Source organism: Bombus terrestris, chromosome 5 (assembly GCF_910591885.1).
Source record: "Bombus terrestris chromosome 5, iyBomTerr1.2, whole genome shotgun sequence".
In the NCBI taxonomy this organism is placed as follows: Eukaryota; Metazoa; Arthropoda; class Insecta; order Hymenoptera; family Apidae; genus Bombus; species Bombus terrestris.
The window spans coordinates 12,182,501-12,205,568 of NC_063273.1; the positions used below are offsets into that span (position 1 = coordinate 12,182,501).

Here is a 23,068-nt window from a genome sequence, read left to right on the forward strand (position 1 = left end):
CTGATGACAGTACAGCATTCCCCCGATGTACAATCTTACAGTGGAACAAGCTTCTTGGCAATCAACCAGGACACGCTATAAACAAAACATAAACGCTTAGACCACAAGCATATCGATGCCAAATATTTAAAAGAATATTTCCAATGTACTATTCGGACCATTTATTTCGATTCCTTCTCATTTCTTTTCTATTTTAATCCACGAATAGTCTAAAACGTACAGAAAGAACAATTTGATATTTCTCTGGGGCACGAGATGTAACAGGTAAATATTAATATCTGCCGATTCAGAAAATTTTTAATTTTCTTCTTCCTAGAGACGAAACAGATTCGCAAATTAAATTTTAATACAAAAATATTCATTTCGTTTCTCAGTTGGTTGGCAAACGTCAATTTAATTAATCGATGATAATACAAAATGTTTTGAATGTTCTGTAGATCTTTCAATTCAAAATTCTGTCAGCTTATATTATTTTAATTAAACAGCAAATGATTATTGCAAAATTAAATTCTATTAAAAAGTAGAACATTATATTACAGGTTGAAAAAAGATCCAGCTTCTTATTAATCTTCTAAAAGAAAAGTATGGATATATCTTCTGTTAATTAAAGAATGAAGTTTTAACTAAACACAAATAATTATTATAAAATTAAATTCTATCAAATAGTAAGATATAATATTGCGCCTTTAATTTAAAAAAGCGAAATTTTTACTAATCCGTCGAATGACAAATATCCCCCGTCTACTTGACACGATTCGTGCTCCTTATTTCTTTTGCCACCTTTTCTGAGCACCCGTTAACACGCGTTTCAGCGCCGAGTCGTCTCAAAGGCCGTTAAAATCGTATTCGCCTACCGAAATTAAAAACTCGCGTGTATCATCGGCGTCAGAGAAACGAGCAAAAAGAAGGGATTGGGGAATTTATTTATCCGTTGGGATTTTGTCAAGTCGAGGCCCGCGTATTGACTTCACATTCGATATCTCGCTCTCGCTATTCGCAAGAAATCCGCTGCTCCCTCGTGACCGTTCGCTCGGTATCGTTTCTTCATCGTTGTAACTCAAACAAAAACCAATGAACGAACGAACAAAAACAACGAGAAAGCAAAATGAAAAAAAAGACGAAAGGAATAACAAATAAGAACGATAGAGAGGATGAAAGAAAATTGGTAGCAAGAGAAAGAGAGGGTAAAAATCTATGAAACAGCAGTCGTGATAGCGATTTACGACGTTCGCCAGCCAGTTCTTGCTTATGATTTCACTCGACCTCGGTTCTCGTAATGCGAGTCCACCGAACAAATCCGTTAATTCCGCCGCAAGATCCCGCGTCTGCAATAACGAATAAATTTTTCCTTACTCCTTCCCGCCACCTGAAACCTCCTCCCCGTCTCTGTGTTACCGTCTCGCCCGCTGAAATTACCAACTGGCGCGATTATCGATGGAAAAAGAGAGTGGTTCAAGGAGAAAAGAGGAGATGATGGATTTCGTAGGTAAATGAGCAAAAAAGAGGAAAAGAAACTGGGAAAAAGCAGGATGGAGGAGAAAATATGTTAAAGCTTGATGTAAGGCGTGGTTTATGAGTAGAACCATTGCCATTTTTGCTACAGCACTACAATTTACAGTATTTAATGTCGAATTATTTTATTGAAAATCTCATGGTTTCCAAAATTTATTTTTATTGTGAAATATCGAAAATATCATATCATTGGAAATTTCTATTTTTCTTTCTTTTTTTTGTACCTGCAGGCAGAATTCAGAGTTTAAATAGCACACTGCTTAATTAAACATGAAAATTCAAAATTTAAATAACACACTGCTTGGTTACATATCAGAATTCATAGCATAGAATACATAGAGTTTATAAACACATAGAGTAGCACAACAAGTGTGACTAAACAACTATTGTTAGCAATCGCAAGCATTCATCATTCTATGCGATTCTAAATTCAAGCCCGATCCTAAGTCAATAACTGGTTGGTTCTTTGTGTGAATTGACCAGTACACCACGTGCAAATTTGATCAAACCCAAAGTCACCATCTATATATGAAGATCATAATATGGAGACTACACAAGTAGGAAATGGTAAGTGAAGTTTCAACATTTCACTGGAAAACAAGGTTTTAAAATTTAGTACGTTGTCAATCAATTTTTCGGACCTAATTATACTCGTTAAAATTTTCAAAATACTAATCTTCATCATATTAGAATATTGAAGATACTAAAATACTGCTTAATATCGTATGATATCGCATTATATTGAAAATATTAAAATCGTGTTGTAGAAATATCGTGTTATATGGGAATTGTCTATACGTCATATTAAAATCCCTTTGCACAATCATAAATTAATATTAAAGCAAAAAAATTCAACAAAAATATACTCGTCATAATACATAATATACTCCTCCTTTGATAACTCCTTTTTGCATAATATAGAGCACAAAAAAAATCGAAAGAAATAGCAAGTAGAAAGAGAATATGAGAATAGAAGATAGAAAGAGGAGCAAGAGCAGTTACGAAGGAAGCGCAAAGAAAATTTGATGGGAAGAACGAGTGGAACGAACTTTTAAACTTATGGGATAGAGCAATAGGTGGATAGAGAAAGGAAAAACGAGTTTTATACGAGGAGAAAGAGGGTTTTGGACGAAAACGAAAGGAAGGAAATCGAGAAAACGAGAAAATCTTGAGCCACGGATGGGCATGTACCATTAATTTCCGCGAAGCTGAACTGATCCCTGCTTTCCTCTTTTTCTCCCTCTTCGTTTCACGTTCGTGTCCTCTTACTTCCACCTTGCTCGCTGTCTAGTCGAGGAAAACTTTTATATTGGACAGCAGAATCACGGTGTTAATCTCCAGGAATGGTGGTAGGAATAGCGAGTCTGCATAACGACCGGTTCGTTATGAGATCGGTTTAAGAGGTTGTCGCGAAATCTACAGGCGTGTTCCATGCGTCCTGCTGGAATAAAAAGATTTTATCGTACGAAGTCATCCACACGATTCTGTCGCGCAAACGATTATTTGAAGCGTAATTCTAGACCCGTGAAAACTATTCAAGGATGGTTTTTGCAAATGATTCAGTCAACATCTGTGAGAATTATATAGTACTATAAATAGAAATACAGAAAAGAAAATAAGAATTACAAACATTATCTTTTAATATTTATCCTGGAATTTGTTTAACTCCTTTTAATTTCATTTGTTGTGAAACACATTTCTATGCAAATATTCAGTTAAATATTTCATACGTGCATCAGTGAAACCAAAAAATTTATACGCAAAATATAAAAAATAATATTTTTAAATAATATGTGGAGTATGTCAAATATGTATGCATATATGAGTATCAGAAATGTGAAGAAGCGTTTCAGATGAAAATTGTTTGACTTCATGGAGGAAAGTTATTGAGATATTTCGATTTTTTTTACACTCTTATCTAAGGAGATTTCAATGCCGATGTAACTTCTTTAAATGAAATATACACTATACACTTTTTCTATATGCCATTTTCTATATATCGTTCGATGCATTTTTTAATTCTCTATAAAAAGATATTAGGGTATTAGGGTCGAAAAATGACTAGTTTAAAACATACTTTGACTTTAATCTTGTGAAGCTTATCGTATGAAAGACAAGGAAAGATAATGCAGTGCTTTTATGTTTATATTTTTCAATGCAATGCTGTATAAAAAGAATGTATAATTCCATTTTAAGAAGTTACATTGGCATTTAATCTCTCTAAATAAGAATGTAAAAAAAGATCGAGAGATCTTATTAAGTTTCCCCTATGAGGTCAAAGAACTTTCATCCCAAACATTTTTTGGCACTCCTGATACTTACAGAAATAATCACGTGTACACATTTAAAACGAACGTACTCTATATTTATGTGTAAATGTTATAGCGTTTATACGTAATATTGTATGTGACTATATGAATATATTTTCTATTTAATCTGTAAATTTAATGTTGCGCCTAATTTACGGATAATTAGTATATAGATTTTGTTAAGGAAATATCAATCGAATCGTGGAATAGAAACATCAATTCCTTGGAAGAGTGTGTTGTTGTCAAAAAAACATTGTGCGATGATACAGGAAAACATTAGACCAGTTTGATATATTGTAGCTTCCTGATCTCAGATCGCTTGGAAACTGGAGCCAAGAAAGGATTAACAGCGACAATTGATTTTGTCGTTATTAGAGCAGACAATATTGCGTTAAATACAAGTGGGAATTTAACCTACTTGTGTTGAAAATCATGGATAGTAAATAGGTGTTTGGTGTGTAAACATGGTTTATTATGCAAACTTATATACTGATTGCTTACCTCATAAACTATACCATATACCGGCTAATACGCGTATACTTGAGAAAAATATACTCCCCTTTATTATTTTATAAATTAATAAAAATAATGATATTTTCTAGCGATAGTGATTGACGATTATAATTCTTATAACTGAAACTCTTTTTATACACATTTAATATTATATATACTCATTATAAAAGATTATACACATATTATTATACTTATACAATGCTTGCAATTGCTAATTATTTCTTCGAAATATATATAATCTTCTTATTATAATATTTCCACAATGTTGAACCATTTTTTTATACGCATTTGAATTCTAAAAGAGGAAACAATCTCCTCTTTTCGTATCTTACAGTACACATAAATTAACGCCATATTTAACAATACTCCTAAGCAAAACGTAATTATATATTTTAATTACAGAAAACAACAACAATCTAATAACGAATACAACTCCCAAAACACCCATGCACCACATTTTCCAATACCCCAAAAATGAAATTGCAGCATCTCCATCAACCATACCTAAAATACAGATCATTTCCACCTATTTATGATCTAACTCAGTAGCAAACTCTACGCATAAACAAAACAATGCTATTTCTTGCCTATCGCTCTAACTACTTACTTACACTGCACCCAAGGCGCAAAACGTACTCGCGCGCTAGGTGTAGTTGTCCGAAACAAAACATTGTACCATTTCTTATACAACGACATGGTTAAACTTTCAGACGAACCGGTGGTTATGCTCGAGCTTGGGAGCAATCTGAACTTGAGCGCAATCCGCGAGGGTATCGACGTTTATTTCGAGTGCAACATCAAGTCGAATCCGTGGGTTTACAAGGTCTCTTGGCGGCACAACGTAAGTTCAAACCAACCACAATCGCACCCCTTTCCATCTATTAAGTCACCTGATACATTAAAATAAATTTAAATTAAAACATCGAATGAAAATAAATTTTAAAATTGATTCTCCTCCCACACCTATGATTTGTTATTCATATAATAAAAGTTCACGTTCAAATAAATACAACCAACCAACAATAGTTCATTCGGTCAGACATTGACTGGATTCGGCTAAATGGAGTTCATATGAACGCATAATCTGCTATAAGTAATCGTATACAATTAAAAATTAAACTAAGTAAACGATAATATTCTTGATAATATGATTGATAAATGTTCCAAATTTATATTAAAATCAACAAGTAATTCAATGTAGAAGAACAATTGAAGAAGTGTCGACTCCAAATCGTTGATCGATAGTATATGTTCTATGTACGACGACGACGACGATGGAAACGAGAGCGATGGAACGCTCGCTAACAGCCGGATAACGAAATTGCGTGGCAGTTCCGGAATCGATAATTTAGAAGCAAGCCTTAATCGAAAGACGAGATAAGGGGGACGGGTTAGCGCAGCTGTGATGCGAAGTTTCTGTTTAAAATTTACATGCTGATACGGGCCGACCGGGAACCAATGTGTAAGCGTTCTTTGAACTAATAGCCAACGTTCCGCATCGGTAAGAAATTTATCGGCGAGCTTCGGGAACCGTTGACGTAACCCTAAGCGCTTCAAGCTTCTCCTTAAATGGGGTGAAGTCTGATGGGGTTCGTCGTTAATAGGAAGTTCACAGGGGGGAACCGCGGCAAGTGATGTGCACCGATTTTCTTGGGACTTTGAGGTTACGCCAGGCGTTAGATGGTTTGGCTTTAGATTGATAGACCAAGTTCCTGGAGAAATATCTTAAATTTCAAATTTCTCAAGTTTGGCATGTCATGCTACCTTTAGGGTGATATGCGAAGGAATCTTATTTCATCTATTTTAAGATACATATTATATTATCGTTAAGGAATGAAAGATGATTAATAATTAAAGATAATAGACATAAATTAAGAAAAGAATAGTAATGATTAGAATTAATTTCCAGAGTCAAATGAACTTTTTCTTTTTTTAAATTTTTCTTCTTCGGTTTTAAGTTGTGTTTGAATTCGATCTTTGTAACTAACAAGTACATGATAGATATATGTAAATATAGATTAAAGATGATAGGTTATTAGCAAAAAGAAATTAAAATGTATTTGTTGATTTAAAGAAAATTCTTCCCTTTTATAGCTAATTTAAACTATTTTCTGAATTACTTGAATTCAACTTTTGTATTATTCATTGTAATAAACGAACCTTAAGTAATTACGTAGCTGAAATTAGTAACAAATTAATAATAAAAGCTATTCAAGTAAGTGGTAATGCCATCCTACTTTATTCGCCAATTACTTTGCTTAAGCAGAATCGCAGAATTAACGGAAACGAAAATAGAACGATGTAGTTTTCATTTCGACGTAGAATTTACTACACAAATTTTATAGTATAGAAAGCATAGAATAAATAAGCTCTCTACATAAATTAGTAGGTACCTTATAACACACATTAATTATCAAGTTTGTAAAGAGAGATTATATCGACTAATTACAAATATAAATACGTGCATACCAGATAAACTTTGTACATACATTAACTAATAATCCATAACTCTACACTAATTATCAGAAATTTGACAGAGATTGCATAGATTAATTACAAATATCAATTTCTACAAAATAAATATGCTTTCTATGTAAATTAACTAACAACTATATCACTATATTATTTACCTCAATTATCAAGAAATATTAATCGAAACGTCGCTTTTGCAATATAAGATCTATGTGGCTGGAAACTTTTCTATGCATAATGTATATAATTAAAAAATCCAACAAATAAAATATTTTATTTGCTATTTAACAAAATTTCATGAATTTCGGTGCGTAATTGTACGTGGCTGCGTGGTAATACTTCGTAAATCTATTGAAACTACTATGAACAAAATGACAAAATCAAAATTAGAAGATTAGTCACTCTCTTGGTCGTTTATTCAATAAAATATTTGATCTGTCATGTAACAAAGCTGTATTAGTATCGGTACATAATTGTATGTGGTTCTGTGATAAAACTTTATCAGGCTATTGAAAGTTCTACGAATGAAATAACTGAGGGAAGTCAATCGTTGTTCGTGACCGATCCGATGAACCAACGATGTGGGACGTGATTGGTATCGAGCTATGGCAATCACAGCGAGAGATTTGTTTAATGATTAGTTGTACCAATGAACGGGTTTCCTATTCAATATTAATCTGTTTGATATTGACGCGTTCAATCTACCGCAGATCACTGATTGGTTACATAGATGCGATATCCCATTTACGATTAATAACTCAAAAATATTCTTCCAGCATCTCTCAATTGACAAAATTTCCATTTACCACTAGCTTCCGAAAAATATTTTATTAAAAGAAAAAAAAAATGAAAGAAAAAAGAACCATTCCTGATTTCTTACGCTTTTTACCTTTTCTCGCAAGCTGTCATTATTAATTTCGTTTGCGTTTTAAGGCGAATGCATTCTGACAGTACATCTCACCTGTTCTTTAACGCGCCTTTACGTTTCATAGCCCCAGTCTCTTCAATAAGAGAATCGTATATTTTGCATTACTACGTTCCATTGTGAATATTTTAGCCAGCGAAGTGTAACTTTACTCTTCCGCCAGCGTAGAACAATTCCACAGTCCTCAGACGGAAAGTAGGAAATAATTTCAACAAGAAAGAGCAAAACTACTTCGTTAATATCATTTTTTCGCACAGTTGTTAAAAAGAAAAAAATTTGATTAACTTCGTGTCGTTCGATTATTCTTATTTTAACCGCCGAAATAAATAATGTATGTATGTGATTACAGTAGAACCTCAATTATCCGACGTGATGTTGACCTCGGATAATACGGAAAGCTCTATTAGCGTTCATAAATCGTATAGTAAAATCATAGAAAACATTTTGATAATGTTACGTTGTACGTGTATTTAAGTTTGATTAATTATTTAATCAGTTGAAAGTTTGGTTAACCGCTTTCACAATACCTGACTATTTACGCTTTTGTACATTTTATGTTAAAAATTTCGTGATAAAAATGAAGTTTAGAACATTCCGAATAATACAACCTTAGACAGGACTTTAATAATCGAGACTCCATTGTACTTCGAAGTAAATCTACCTATTCGCAGAATTGATATTTCTTAACTGCGGTTAGATCAATTGCAGAATCTGTGTTGAAGTGGTCACCACTTCTAAGAAAACTCTACATCTGGTCTTTTTAATTTTCTCAAGCACTGAAGCCATCGACAGCGTATAGACAATAGACTGCGACGAAGGCAGACCATAGACAGTAGACAAACGACGAGGGCTTCAGAGTTTTTGAGTTATAAGCTAACACTGCTAGCGTGCGGATTTGGATAAGCTCAAATTGTATTCCTACTTGTACTTACACTTCTGTATTAAAATATATTTTCTACCTTACAATTTATCCACGCGTTTCTCTGTTTATACATCTAATAACATCAACAATCTGCTTAACGCTTTTATCGAAAGTTCTAAACTTTAACTACTGACCGATTTTACGATTTTATTATATCGTTTCTGTTGTCTCTGCATGCTTCTGACCCGTAGAAGGATTAGTAAGGTTTATTTTAAACGAATACGAAAGCTCGTCCCTCTGCGTCTGGTATATTGCATTGTACTGCATTATGTTGATCCGAGTTTCATAAATATTTCTTCGAGCGCCTTTAGATCTCGATGTCATTCTAGCCAAGAGGATATCAGGCGCGTCTGTCGATTTTTCGTTTGATTCGAGAACGACTACCGGCACGGAAGATCTCCGCCACTGGTGCCAATGTGTTTTGAGGAAATTCAAAGGAGATTTCCGACATTCGAAAAAGAAGAACATAATACATCGGTTGGCGCGGTTGAGAAATTGAAGAACTGTCAGCAGCCGTCGCCTTATTTTTTTTCCCCTCCCTTTCTCTAGTCATCCTTTCTAATTTTTTCGGCAAATTTATGCATGGAATGGTACCTATCGATCTGCACGTGCATCAAGTTCACGTAAGACTATCAATCATCGTGAACGGTTCACTTCGAAATTACTCTCACCGTCTGTAGAAGTGAGCTGAACGAGGAAACAAATACACGTATATGTTGCTCGCGTAACCTCAATTTGCATAAGAAAATCACAGAACAAAAGCATGATGAGTACAGTTTCGTTGATTTCCTGATTTTGATGTTATTTAATGGAACAGAAGAAAAGGACGGTTTAGCTGGACCTTTAAATTTCTCGTAAATGCATAAACATTTTGCTCTATCTCCGAAAAGTATACTTCCTTCGATATCTGATCAGATAAGATTTCTATTCATAGTCAATTAAGACAATAATTACAATAGGAATGAACTTAGAGAACTATACATAAACTAGATTTCTAGGCAGTGTGCCGTACACAAAACATTTTAACGATCCACCGTCTTTGTTATTCTTCATCATCGTCGTTTGTCGAAATGTTATATATACTTTCGATCTATGATGGGATATAGTGATCACGATTTTATATCGACAGGGCAATCCGCTGTATCATAATCCAGCGACAGGAACCATAATCAGTAATCAAAGCCTAGTATTGCAAAGCGTAACACGAAGCAGAGCTGGGATCTACACGTGTATTGGCAGCAACCAAGAAGGCGACGGGGAGAGCAATCCTCTGAATCTGGACATCAAATGTGAGTATATTGGCAATTCAGTTTGGTAATTCTAACTAACGCAAGATGTAACTAGATATAGATACAGTTCACTTATGAAGACCGAAATATTGCATAGAATTTTGAATCGTCGATTTAAATGGTTATAATGTACACTTTATACTTATATTTATTCTAATTATGAATTCAACTATAATTACATGTATTCTAATTACAAAATTACGGATAAATCGAACTAGGAAGAAAATAAAAATAATAAATTCTCAAATTCTTCACGAATGGAATTTTTGTTTACTTACGAAAAAATAATTAATATTATAGTTTCGAATTTGGCTCTAAAATTTTTGGATTAATAAGTGTGAAAGATACACTACTGATCAAAACTATTCGTAACGTTTGCTTATTTTCTATAAAATATGTTTGAATAACAAAATTACAAATGATGTAAATTATTAACGATACAAGTATTACTATTGACTAAAAGCGATACATCAGCATTATTGGATAAAATGGTTGCATAGAAATGGCTATTTCATTGTCCATCTTCCCGCAACATTCCCTAAAAACATAGGAAAAAGTAGCATGATAATGAAAAGACGTAGGGGAAGTTCCAATATTTTTTTAATTTTACAGGAAATACGTCCGTTGTAACTTTGTTCCATTAAAAGTTTGTACCGTGATGTCACAAGCAAATACTATCATGTTCTGATCTTCGCAAAAAAATTTAATCAGGTCGGAAGAAAAATTTTACAAAAGGACACAAAGCAGTTACACGGTATAAAAATACAATTTTTAGAAAAACCACAAACATTCTTTTCTAGAAAGCAATTATTAGTTGTATAAATTTAATTATTTAGATAGTCCCGCCAATAGTAAAATAATTTTAGACGATTTAGAGTTTTTCATAAAACAAACATTCATTCGAGCAACTGAAATGAATTTCAAAGATGAAATATTTAACTGTATTAGTTATATATTTATATTTTAAAGACGCTTAAAATTACATCTATTAAAAATAACTTACACGAGTATCTGTTATCCTTAAATAATATGAAACTATGTTGGTATCGAATATTTACCAAAACTTTCAATTTGATAAAGAAAAAAAAGATTTATACAAATGTAATACATTCTATTGGATATATAGATATATTCTCTTGTTTAAAACTAATTACGAGTATTGAATATTACAAATATTAAATAGTTTCTGGAAAAATCAAGTATCCTTGAACGTTAAAGGATACTGCATAAATATACTATTGTAGTATGAAAGATTGATGAAATGAAAAATCCTCAATAAATGCTTATCGCATTTTTCTTTAAATAACAGCTTTCGACATTAAAGATTACGGCCATTAAATAATTCCCACATTCAGATCGGAATATCTTTAAACGTTATATAACCCTGGGTAAATAAAATATTTATCAAAATAAATCACGTAAAACCTAAAGAAGAAACAGCAAATAATATCCAACGTATCCTTCTTGAAATAACTATTAAATATTACAATTACTAAAGAACATCTATACAGTCCACAATGAAACGAAACATTTATAAATAGAGTTGAAACGAGATCTGAAAAGCGAAGAGGCATTCGAATAATGCATCTAGCCCAGAACCTGCTATTTCCTCCGGCTCGTTGCAGAGATATTTAGAAAGTATGATTCGCTGGTTTCTGTGAAGTGATATTATGTACAACGAACGAAGAGATTGTTGCGATTCCAGCTTTGTGGATTTATACCAATTCGAATAAAGAGAGAAGTGGATTTTAAGATGGGTCGGAGGGGGGGGGGGAGAGAAAGCAGTTGAAAGAGGACACAAAAGGTGGTACTGGCGTGGCCACTAATAGCGTTAAAGGAAACCGACTCGTAGCAACATGCTTTTGTAACATAATGATACATTTAGGTAGATGTGTACAAAGCTAAAATCCAACATCTATCACGAATGTAGTAATACAATGCAATGTCGCACTAAATGCAAAGCCTACCATTCTCTATTAACAAAATCTACGCTCCTTCTGAGTTCTCGATACACCATTACTTCTGCTTTTGCCATGTACATAAAATATCGTGCCATATTTCCTCCATATTACGGAGTCTGGTTATTAATTTTATTTTGGATACACAAAAAGTATCATCTCTATCATTTTTGTAATATTAGGGAGATCCGGGCTTGCAAAATTTAAAATAACTATCGTACATCATACGTGTATGTTAGCATTTTTAAATAATAAAAATGCTACTATTATACGTAACATTACATACTTATTTCTAACAAAAGGATTTTCAGTGGAAAAGAAACAGCACAAGAAGTTACTGTTTAATGTGTTACTTTTAAAAGCTACAATAGTTTTTTGTAACTTTATTTTTGAAAAACTATGGTCTAGCAATTTAAGAGGCAGTAAAATAAGGAACAAAAAAATATATTAGATAAAGAAAACGTGAAAAAACTGTTATAGTAATAGAGAGAACATAGAAAAGAATAGAAAGTATAGTAGTAAAGAAAGCGAAGGAGCCAAGAAAGGAATTATGGTAGCAAGGAAACGGTAAAAGAAAGTTAGAAGAAATAGCAACAATAGAAACAAGTAACACAATAAAATCGAGAAGCCACAAGGAAAAATGAAGTTTCCACAAGTGAAAATAGACAGATTTCAAAATGTCCTCGAACGGAGAAAATGTCGAATTTCAACTTTCTAGAATCTCTTGGGATTCTAAGCGACATATGTCCAAAATTGAAGAATGCCAGCTTTAGGTGGAATGAAATCGAATTACGAAATTGATGATGCAAAAATATCATACAATAGTACACGTATTGCACGTAGTCGATAACGTATACGAATGCAGAATAAAATTACTAAAACTTTATATATGAATAATGGATATTATCCATTTTGCCATAGCTAAAATAAAAACAGAAAGTTTCACACAAAATTTTATCACAGACTAAACACTACTTAAATATAATTTTTCCAATAAACACGCTGCAACGAAAGTCTCACCACCAATTTATATATTATTAGGCAACTGATTAAGTTAACCATGGATTTATTTTGCAATATGCAGTTTGCTTGCTAACGTGTATAACGCATGTATTATTAAAATTTCATACCGACGAAATTATATATTTTCTAAATGTAATATAACAAAAATAACCGGAAAAAATTTACAAAAGAACGAACACTTTAAATATTATCTTTTTAATACACATACTATAACAGACACTCTCGACATTAATTTATTCTGTATCATGAAACAAACGATTAAGTTAACGGCAAACTAATATTCAGAAACGAACAACGATTCGATCAACAGATATTTGAGAGAATTTTCTTTGTTGAAGTTCTTCGGTGATACAGTCCGCGTAACACGAAAGATAGGAGTGCACTTTTCCTGATTTCAACTGCGTCGACTAAGATTTTATCACATCCACTCTCGGGGATCGAATCATGGTGGTCCAATCCAACGTCGATTCTGCTTTCAATTTACAGCACTCCAATTTCAAATTTTCTCCGCGGCAAGAACGTAGAAATCTGCTAGCTTGTCTATTCGAGAAGGAACTTCGAAACGAAAGTCAGGATACGTTTACCCCCCCTCCCCATTTTATCCGCGTTCATTTCGATTTTTGTCTGGTCTATTTTGCTTTAATTCAGCAATAATTCTATTCCGCTTTATTTTACTATAAATTCGATAGTTTTTTCAATCTCTATTTTTTTTACGATAATCCGAAATAACACGGAATAATCTGATTTTACAAAATTCCTTAAATATACTATCGACTTCGTCCATTTATAAGATTGAAACTTCCAACTTTCTTAGACTATTAGAATACAGAAAATTTGGTTTAGGCTTGTTTTTATGCGATAAGAATCCAGTTCGAATTTTTGGTCAATAAATGATGACTTAATCTGTATTTCTACAATAATTTAAGAAGACATAAGATAGTCTCCTTGTACAATATTTTTCAAGTATAGTATCGAACTAGTTGTCCATCTACAAGGTTGGAACTTGGAACTTTCTGACTCTTGGAATGCAGAAAATTGGTAAATTCCGACGTCAAAGTTCGTGCTCCACGGAAGAAAAGCCAAAGTATTTATCCTAATTTCGTTCGTGCCAACTTTGGTCTCGTCCTGTCCACTTCGTAAACCGAACCGTCTTTTCTTCATTTGCCTTAGATTTACTTTAAACTTACTTTGTTCCAAAATCGAACTTCTCTAGATATTCAACGTTTTATCAAATTTCAGCTTAACTACTCTTGACGTTTGTTCACCCAGATGAAACGAAATTTGAAACCGTCTTTAACGATTTTCAGATTAAATTGCAGGGTTTATTTTTTATGCACGAGGGAGTCTATTCAAGCCCTGCGGCGAAACCAATTTTTAACTTCTTAGGTACGGTTGAATTTTGTGCGGGGCTATTTCTCTGCACAACAGAGTTTGACACGAATTACGCGTAAACGATACAGAACTGCAATTTGTGACGGATAATGCTGTTCTCTACGCAAGCACATTGGAATGAAGTTTTTGATGATTAGATTATAATTTTTCTTAAAGATATGATGCATATATTTTAACTTTAATAATTTACTTTAATAATTAATAATACAATTGAGTGTGATATATTTTAAAGCATGGTACGACACATACACCCACGTCACAATTTTCACACTCATAGCGCAATAGTGTTTTTCAAATTGCACTTCGTTATCCATCTTAAAGCGACATCTTGAGGTTGAAAATTCTGAAAAATTATAAGGATACGGATCGGCATGTTAAAAAGAGCATCTAATAATGGTATATTTACTTTAACGAAAAGCAACAATTGATAAATGACACTGGCGTGTCAAAAACAAAGACTACATATTCTGTCTGTATACTGTTAACACTATTATAAAACGTTGTAAAGGCAAAAAAAGTGTAAAGCAAGACAAATGAAAAAGATCATTCAGTTCAAACGGTGAGCGAGCGAATGAGTCAGTAGAGTGAGCTACTACAGCGGTGCGTCATAATATAAAATGACATCCGCAAAAGACACTATAGTACATCGTACCTAAGAGGTTAAAAAGAATTTCAAAAGTCAAGGGATTCGTCCATGTAGCAAATATAAAAATTAGAATTATCTAAGAGATGGGTGAAATTTGATTTGTAAGAAGAGCGAGTCTATCAAAATTTTGCTTCTAGCCCAATCTTTTAAAAGAATTTCAAAAGTCAAACAACTCATCAATTTAGTTTATACAAAAATTACAAACAGGAAACTTCTCAATGGACCTAACATTTTCTATTAAAGATTCTCTTTGATCTTCCTATACGTACAATTTCAAACCCCCAAAATTTTTTTTTCAATGATATGAATGATTATTTAGATAACGTCGTCGGAAAAAGACGCGCAATCTCTACATAACATTGTGTGAAGATCAAACGTTATAGTATATTTCAATCTATTGCAGCTTCCAGAGAAAATATACAAAATTTGCGTGACAGTCAACGCGTGTCAAAGTAAATAACCGCATACATAGCGAACGTGATTAAACCGATCGCGAAATCGGCTAAGCCATTTCACCGTCTACTACCGAGCGTTGGCGCGAACAATTGATCTTCCCCCCCCCCCCTGCCTGTCGTTCAATTTCCTGTGCGTAGGTTATGGTGGTAGCTGCCACAGTCGTAATCTGGTGTCTCAAGTCCCGTTCTAACTTACGACCGAGTGACAGTCAGTCTCACCTCGCGTGTCCATATAGTCAGCCAGGCAAATCGGTGTGTAATGGCCTTAACGCCGGCGAACTGCCACGGCTAATCCGTTGGATTGCGCGTCGACCGCCTGGTACACGCTTACAACTGCGACCCTCCATATCGACGAGCTACCGTCTGACACATGCCGGAATTCACCAGGCTAGGCCCGTGTTCTCGTGCACGATGCCATGTCCGCCGGGTTAAACGGCCCGTCTGAGGCAGTTAAAGGCGACTGCCGCGGTGTTTGATGAGATTCGAATCGTGCGTGGCCGGTCGCACACGCACGCATACTCCTATACACGTGGAACGCAGCACGGATCGTGTGAAATTATGCGCGTGTGTGCCACATGGTCTCCCAATAGCCAGAGTCCGGAAGCAGCAGGAGGACTGCGCGTCCGTGATGGAGGAGAATGGGATACCCTGCCCGCTTGAGGACGCTGCGTTTCATGCAGTTCGGTATGGTGTCCCGAGATTTTGCTGTTCGCGTGATTTAGTAGTCGTGGAGTCGAGGATAAAGTTGAGTTTTCGGAGTTTGAGGTTGTGAGAGAAAATCAGAGATAGCTGATGAATAGACCGTAGAGTTTTATGAATTTATACGTAAGGGGAATATTAAAAAACGGTCATTTTTAGACAATCTTACGAGCGAAAAATTCTTGCAGGACATTCGAGAGAATTCCTCACGGAACAATATATGTTAGTAGCGTTTATCCGAAATGTGATTGGAAAATTGAGAAACAAGACTGCAGAGATGAAAAAATAGCAACGGTCGAACTCACCCACGTGTTACACTTATCTCCATTTCTTGCAAATTTTGATCCACCTATGGAATAATTATTCATGTTGTTAAACATAATAACTCTTCAAAGTCTCTAAAGACTGTTAAACATGTACAGAATAATTTAGTAACTTCAGTACGAGGAACTTATACAAACGAATTCCAGACCTTAGATGGATTTCCATAAAGTTACAATTTCAAGTCTTTACACGAGCTGATATAACCTCTAATTACTGGAAAATACATTAATATTTAAGACGAATTTTCACTTGAGAAAGCATAGAAATTAAAAAAACAGGAAGAAATATACCGTGCGCGCATTCTCTTATGATCTTTATGCAATGTGTTTATTCGACCATCTGCAGAGAGACGCGATTGCGAAAAAACACGTCAACGAGAGTCGTAAATTCCCGTTACGATTAGAGAATCGACGCCACGAACTCATCGATCCACTGATTTCTATTATGATAATAGGGGCGGTTCAATTAAGTTTACACTGAATTAACATGTATAAATTAATGTTTATTCCAACAACTTTGTAAAGAAGCTAATTACACTGATGCGTATGTATAAGTTAAGTAAGTGATTGATTTAAGGGTAGAAATCCGGTAATGATATGTTGACTATTCTAACGATGAAGAATAAGTAAATTAAAATGACGATGCTGTGTCGGAGGACAGCTAGTGATGAGTGTGTCTAACGCAAGGGCCGATCGGATTTGTACCCGGTCAAAGGCATGTTGACTGTACGAAAGATGGAAAATCAGTGCCGTTCGGTGACGACGCTGTGGCAGAGGAAAACTTGCAATGGGTAGGTCTAAGGACATGAGATGATCTGATTCATTAAGGACAAGTTTCGTTAGGAGAGTGAGAGACATAGGCTTCGTTGTTAATTGGCTATTTGCTATGTTGGTGGGTGAGGAAGGATGCTAACTGCCCTCGAGATGACGTGGCTAGTGGGATACCTCGTACGTGACAAAACCCAACTTTCCGTTATCAACTCGTGGAAGACAATAAACTTTACAAAACCGTTCGGTGAAAGAATATCTGTTTGGTCCGAAGGATCTTAGCTAGGAAATGTCTGAGATTTATGGGGGATACTTGAGACTGTTCAGAGTACGCGATAAGGATGCGAAGACACCTTTTTTTTTATTTGTTAGAATATTTACAATCAATTCTCGTTGAGAATTTTCAGTAACTTCATTTGGCGTGATACAATGGCACGGTTTATAAAAGTTTATATTGTTGATTCTAGTTGGATCTAAAAATTTAATCTAAAGGGTATTTTAGTCTGAGGATCTGGTCCGTCGTGTCAAGTAGTTGGGTGACTAATGAGTTGTGGTGGTTGTTGACTTTTGCATTATATCTGCTTCTGGACTTGTATATTTTTTCTTTGACTGTGGATATCTTGAGGTCGCGCTGGATTGTTTCGTTGGTAACATACCAGGGTGCATTTATTAGGGATCTTAGCGTTTTCGATTGGAAGCGTTGGAGTATTTCAATGTTGGAATTACTTGCTGTTTTCCATAGTTGGATTCCGTAGGTCCAGACAGGTTTTATTTCGGTCTTATAGAGCGTAATTTTGTTCTGCGTGCTTAGGTTGGAGCGACGGCCAATGAGCCAATAAAATTTTTTGAGTTTGTCCCTGAGTTGCTTCGATTTGTCTGTGGTGTTGTTTCCATGTTAATCACCTGTCCAGAGTCATGCCCAGGTGTTTTCAGATCCTCTAGGAGTGGAAGGAGTCGATTCGTTAGCAACTTCTCGAATAGTTTTGACAAACTAGGGAGAAGACTAATTGGGCGATAGGAGCTAGTTTCGTATATTGGTTTCCCGGGTTTAGGGATGAGCGTAATCAGTGACGCTTTCCAGGTTTTGGGACAGTATTGAAGGCGAAGAATTGCGTTAAAGATTGAAGAGATGAGTGCACTCCCTTTTACGGGAAGTTCCTCGATTGCTTTATTACTTATTTGGTCCTGCCCCGATGCTTTCCTGGGATTTAGACGATGGATTAACCTCTAGAGAAGTGAAAGGTTAAATAGGGGGAGACATTTGGAAGGGAGAGTGCAGGTATTCTGTTATTTCCGGAGTGGTATTGGAGGAATAAGGTTTAAAGACGTTGGATAGGTAGTTAGCGAACAGGTTGGCTTTTTCTATAGGACTTCGTGCCCATCCGCCTTGCGGACAGCGAATTGGAGGAATTATTCTCGGGGGACGCGCGAGTTTCCTGGAAGTCTTCCATAGTGAGTAGTTGGAGTCGGCAGTGGGGTACAAATTGGCAAGTTATTTTTTAAAACAGTCATTTTTGTATTTTTTGATGATTTTGGTTAACTTCCTGGTTGCGTTATTTAGTTTGAGTTTGTCGTCCGGTGTTCTACGGGCCTGCCATACTCATCTTAGTCTTCGTTTTTTTGTGATTTTGTTTAATACGTAATGGGGATATTCGTGTTTGCTGATAGAACTCTTAGTAGGTGTGGAGGAGCGGATAGCGTTTATTATGCTCGTGTTTAAGTATTCTGTGGCTGTATCAATATCTTCCTTTGTTTTTAGTGAAATTGAGGCAGAGGTTGAGTGATTAAAGACTTCTCTAAAGAGCTGCCAGTTGGTGAGTTGGTTGCGAATAAGGCCATTAGGTGGGTTCTCGATTATTGCCGAACTGACTGTTGCTATTACGGGGGAATGGTCGGAAGTGAGTTCAGCCGAGTAGTTGATTTGGACATATCTAGACGAGATATTTTTGGTTATGAAGAAGTCAAGTAAATCAGGAATTTTGTTAGTGTCAATGGGCCAGTATGTGGGTTCATATGTGGTGAGGTAGTTGAAATTGTTGGTGATTATGCTTTTCAAGAGTTTTTTGCCTCTTGCTGTGACAAGTCTGCTGCCCCATTGGGTATGCTTGGCGGTATAGTCTCCTCCAGCTATGAACCTATTGCCTAGGGCGTCAAGGAAGCTGTCAAAGTTCTCTTTAGCAATTGAGTGTCTGGGAGGAGAGTATACTGCTGAAGTGGTGATTGTACCATGGCAGTCTTCTATTACTACGTTTGTAGCTTGGAGGTAGTCTTTCTGGAATGATGGAAGCGCGTAATGCTTAATGCTGGATTTGATAATGATTCCGCTGCCGCCGTGGGCCTTCCATTGTGATGCTGGGTATGGTAGAAGTTATAGCCGTTTATTTTGAGATAGTTTTTGTCGGTGAAATGTGTTTCAGATATGAACATTACGTCGATTTGCTGTTGTTTTAAGAAGAGTTCTAGTTCAAATTTGTGCTGAGTTACATCGTTGGCGTTCCATAGAGCTATACGCATTGACTTTATTTTGCCTCTGTGCGTATTAATTTATCCATGAAGAGTGTTAGTAATGAAAGTAAGTTGTTGATTTGTTCTATTTGCTTCTCTATTAGTTTTTCGAGTCTGGAGAAGTTGTCTGTGTTTTGTGAGGTGGGAACACTATTTTCTGAGTGGCCACTGTGGGTTTTCGTATTGTTTATATTTCCTTGTACTGTCTGAGCATAGGGGGATTGGTGGTGTGGGGCATTTTTGGGATCTGGGTTCTTCGTTGGTTATCTCCTTGGGTCTGGGTTTAGGGTACTTATTATTGTGCAGTGTTTTATAGGCTAAGCATCCTTTGTAATTCGCAGGATGCTCTCCTTGACAGCGGATGCACTTCGCGTGGGTTTCTGGGGATTTAATGCATTGGTCAGTGGGGTGACTCCCTGTACATTTTACGCACCGGGAATTATGGTTGCAATATTTCTGCGTGTGGCTGTACCTTTGATACCTTTTGCATTGTACTATCTCTTTCTTTACAAGAGGTGGTTCGATCTTAGCTATATTGTTCATCAGCCGATTGATGTTGTAGATTTCTTTTTTTATTATATTTTTGTTTTATATGAATGAAAAATAGCGATAGTGGGTTTTTTGTGACTCTATGCCTAATGTTGCTGATGTTAGTTACTTCGTGTCCGTGTTTTAACAGTTCGAACTTTAGTTCGTCTAGATCGACTGAGTGGTGGATGTTGCGTAGCACCACACGAAATGGTCTTTCTTGCTTGAGCTAGTAAGTGTGGAAGTTGGCATTCAGGGTTTTTAACAACTTTATTAATTTTCTATAGGCGTCTGGGTTGGTCGGCAGAATTTTTACGCGGTTGTTATTAATTTTCAATTTATAGTCCTCCTTACTGATATCTTTTTCGATAGTCTTTGTCATTGTTTGAATGTCAATGACATCGTCAATGAAGATTTGCGGGGGAGGAGGAGTTCTTTGGGTATGTTGTCTATTTACCGCTTCGTTCATAGATTCTTCTGTTGTCTCCAGTATCGCGAACCTGTTGTGGGTGGTCACTTGGCTAGCTGGTGGGTTGGTTTGACTCTTGTTCACATTCGTCTTGAATGCTTCCAGCTTGCGTTTCTTTGTGTGCGGGTCGTTTGCATAGAGGGATGTTTTTCCCCTTTATCACGGGGGAGGAAGAGCGACGCTGTTCTAACTTAGCTTTGGAGAGCCCGTTTGAGATGATTGGGCCATCATCGATCTAGTTTATTCAATTTGAAATAACTAGTCGAGAGGCTGTGTTTCGGGTCAGAGATTAGTAGCGTTGGATTTTCTATTAGCACGTTCGCGAACACTTGACTAGGTTTGTTAGATTCGCTTTCGACAGATGGGCGTCACGTGTTGATTTGTGAACTTCACAGGACACTGGACACACGTCTGCACACTTCTGCACTCACCAGCAAACTAGATCACAGGGCACTGGATACACGTCTGCGCGCTTCGGCACTCAAGAGCAAATTGAAACGGATTTGTTTATGACAATTTTGGTTAGAAAAATGAGGACAGTAGACATTGCTTCTGATTGGACAAAAGAAGGTTAGTGGACTAGGAAGGCTCTTAGCCGCCCTCGATAGAAAGTTGCTAGTGGGAAGTATCATACGTGAGAAAAAAACTAACTTTCCCGTAGTTAACAATAAGCTTTAGAAACGATTCAGAAAAGAGATGTTTGTTAGTTCTGAAGGACCTCAGTTAGAAAATTCCTGAGATTTATGATAGGTCCTTCAGACTATTGAAGACATCTGGTTGCCATCTTGCCCGCGGTGTGTGGCTTGTTCTTAGTAATGTATCGCCAGACGTAGCACTATGATAGTTTATTATGCGTTTATAAATTTGTCTTGCTACGTGATATATGTATACGATATTATCGTAGAAAATATCTCTAATTTTAAAAATTGAACGAGGGCTAATCTTCAAACTTAAAACTTTTTATCACAATTTTCTTCATACCAAATCAAAACAATTATGTCGTATCGGAAATGTACCGTTGAAAAAAATTAGAAGATTCTTTTCTGTGTTAATTTGACTTGTGTGCTCAATTCTTCCTATTGTGTAACTTTCTAAATAATTACTATAGAATCAATTTTTATCATAATGTTATATTGAATAACGTATTAATCTATTAAGTCTATATCATTTTCCTTCACTTTTGTTTGCTTGATTGGGGCTGTAGATCCATTTATATAAGTGTACATCCATGGAGGAACCAATGTATCCAATAAATATGGAGCACAGTATAATACAATCGATCTATAGTGGCATTAAAGCAAAATACCTAACATATACAAATTTAATAGCCTTTAAAATAATTAATATCTTACTTATGCAATATCATCCCCATAAATCACACAAATTCCATAACTACTTCTATGTACTATTAAAAACAATGGAGTTAATCGAAATGATCATACTGGAATAAACTGTATAAGAAACAAGGATATCGATTTTCAATTTATTACATCTTTAACATATACATATATTCATGCTGTATACTAACTTTCTATTTAAATTAATTTGAATTTAAAAGAAAGACATTCGCCATAATACATTTTCGTCTATTCAGCACCAATGAATTCTCGTCTCCGAACAGCTGACTGCGGCTTTGTTACGGTATTGTAATCGAATATGACAATTAGCCAACGAAATTGATACGGTTCAGGGTGCGGGCTCCGAAGCGTCCGGGAAGGAATGAGTTCGTAGAAAAATAAATCGTCCGCTCGAAATTTCGCTTCTGTAGTCCAAAAGGTGTTGGAGGATGGGGTAGGAACGCATACGTGCCACTCCCGAATCGGTCGATTCGTCGCACGCAACGCCATCCTCACCTGGATACGTGTGTACACGAATATACATATGGCAGCTATGCAAATCCGCTCACTAAACCTGTCGTAATGATTTAGCGCAGCTCTTAATGTCTCTGCAGGAGACTGATACGTGGTTCCGCTCGCGAGACTGTCTTATGAAACATTATTTCTACAGACCATTTTACCTCACCCTGGAAGTTGTGTCTGATTAAGTAAGGAATGTGCGAAGCTATTGTCACGACCGGCATACTTCAAATGCGATGGACCGATGATGGAGATAAAGATGTGGCGGCCTTGGCGACAATGTATATCGCCGAAGTGCCTAATGAGTCATCTATATCCCAACGGTCCTTCCACCGAATGTTCTAGAAGCGTTGCAACGGTCACGTACGCCTACAGGGTAGTGGAGATATTCAGGGATGACAAACAAAGAAGAAACAGATCCCACCGAAAGTCAAATTGTAAGAGTTTCAGTCTTGGAAAGTCACGGCTGGAGCTCAGAATAAAATCGCAGTCAGTGTAAACTCA

General features: G+C 35.8%; 1 protein-coding gene across 5 annotated transcripts in view; it reads left to right on the forward strand.

The window, feature by feature from the left end:
• The window catches only part of LOC100649768 (hemicentin-2), a 571,775-nt gene that overhangs the window by 501,117 nt on the left and 47,590 nt on the right, over nt 1–23,068 (forward strand). For all 5 annotated transcript variants that reach the window (XM_048405933.1, XM_048405932.1, XM_048405935.1 and 2 more), the window contains 2 exons: nt 5,045–5,175; nt 9,783–9,942. In XM_048405933.1, coding sequence (XP_048261890.1) covers nt 5,045–5,175; nt 9,783–9,942 — 291 coding nt within the window. The remainder of the gene's footprint in view (nt 1–5,044; nt 5,176–9,782; nt 9,943–23,068) is intronic.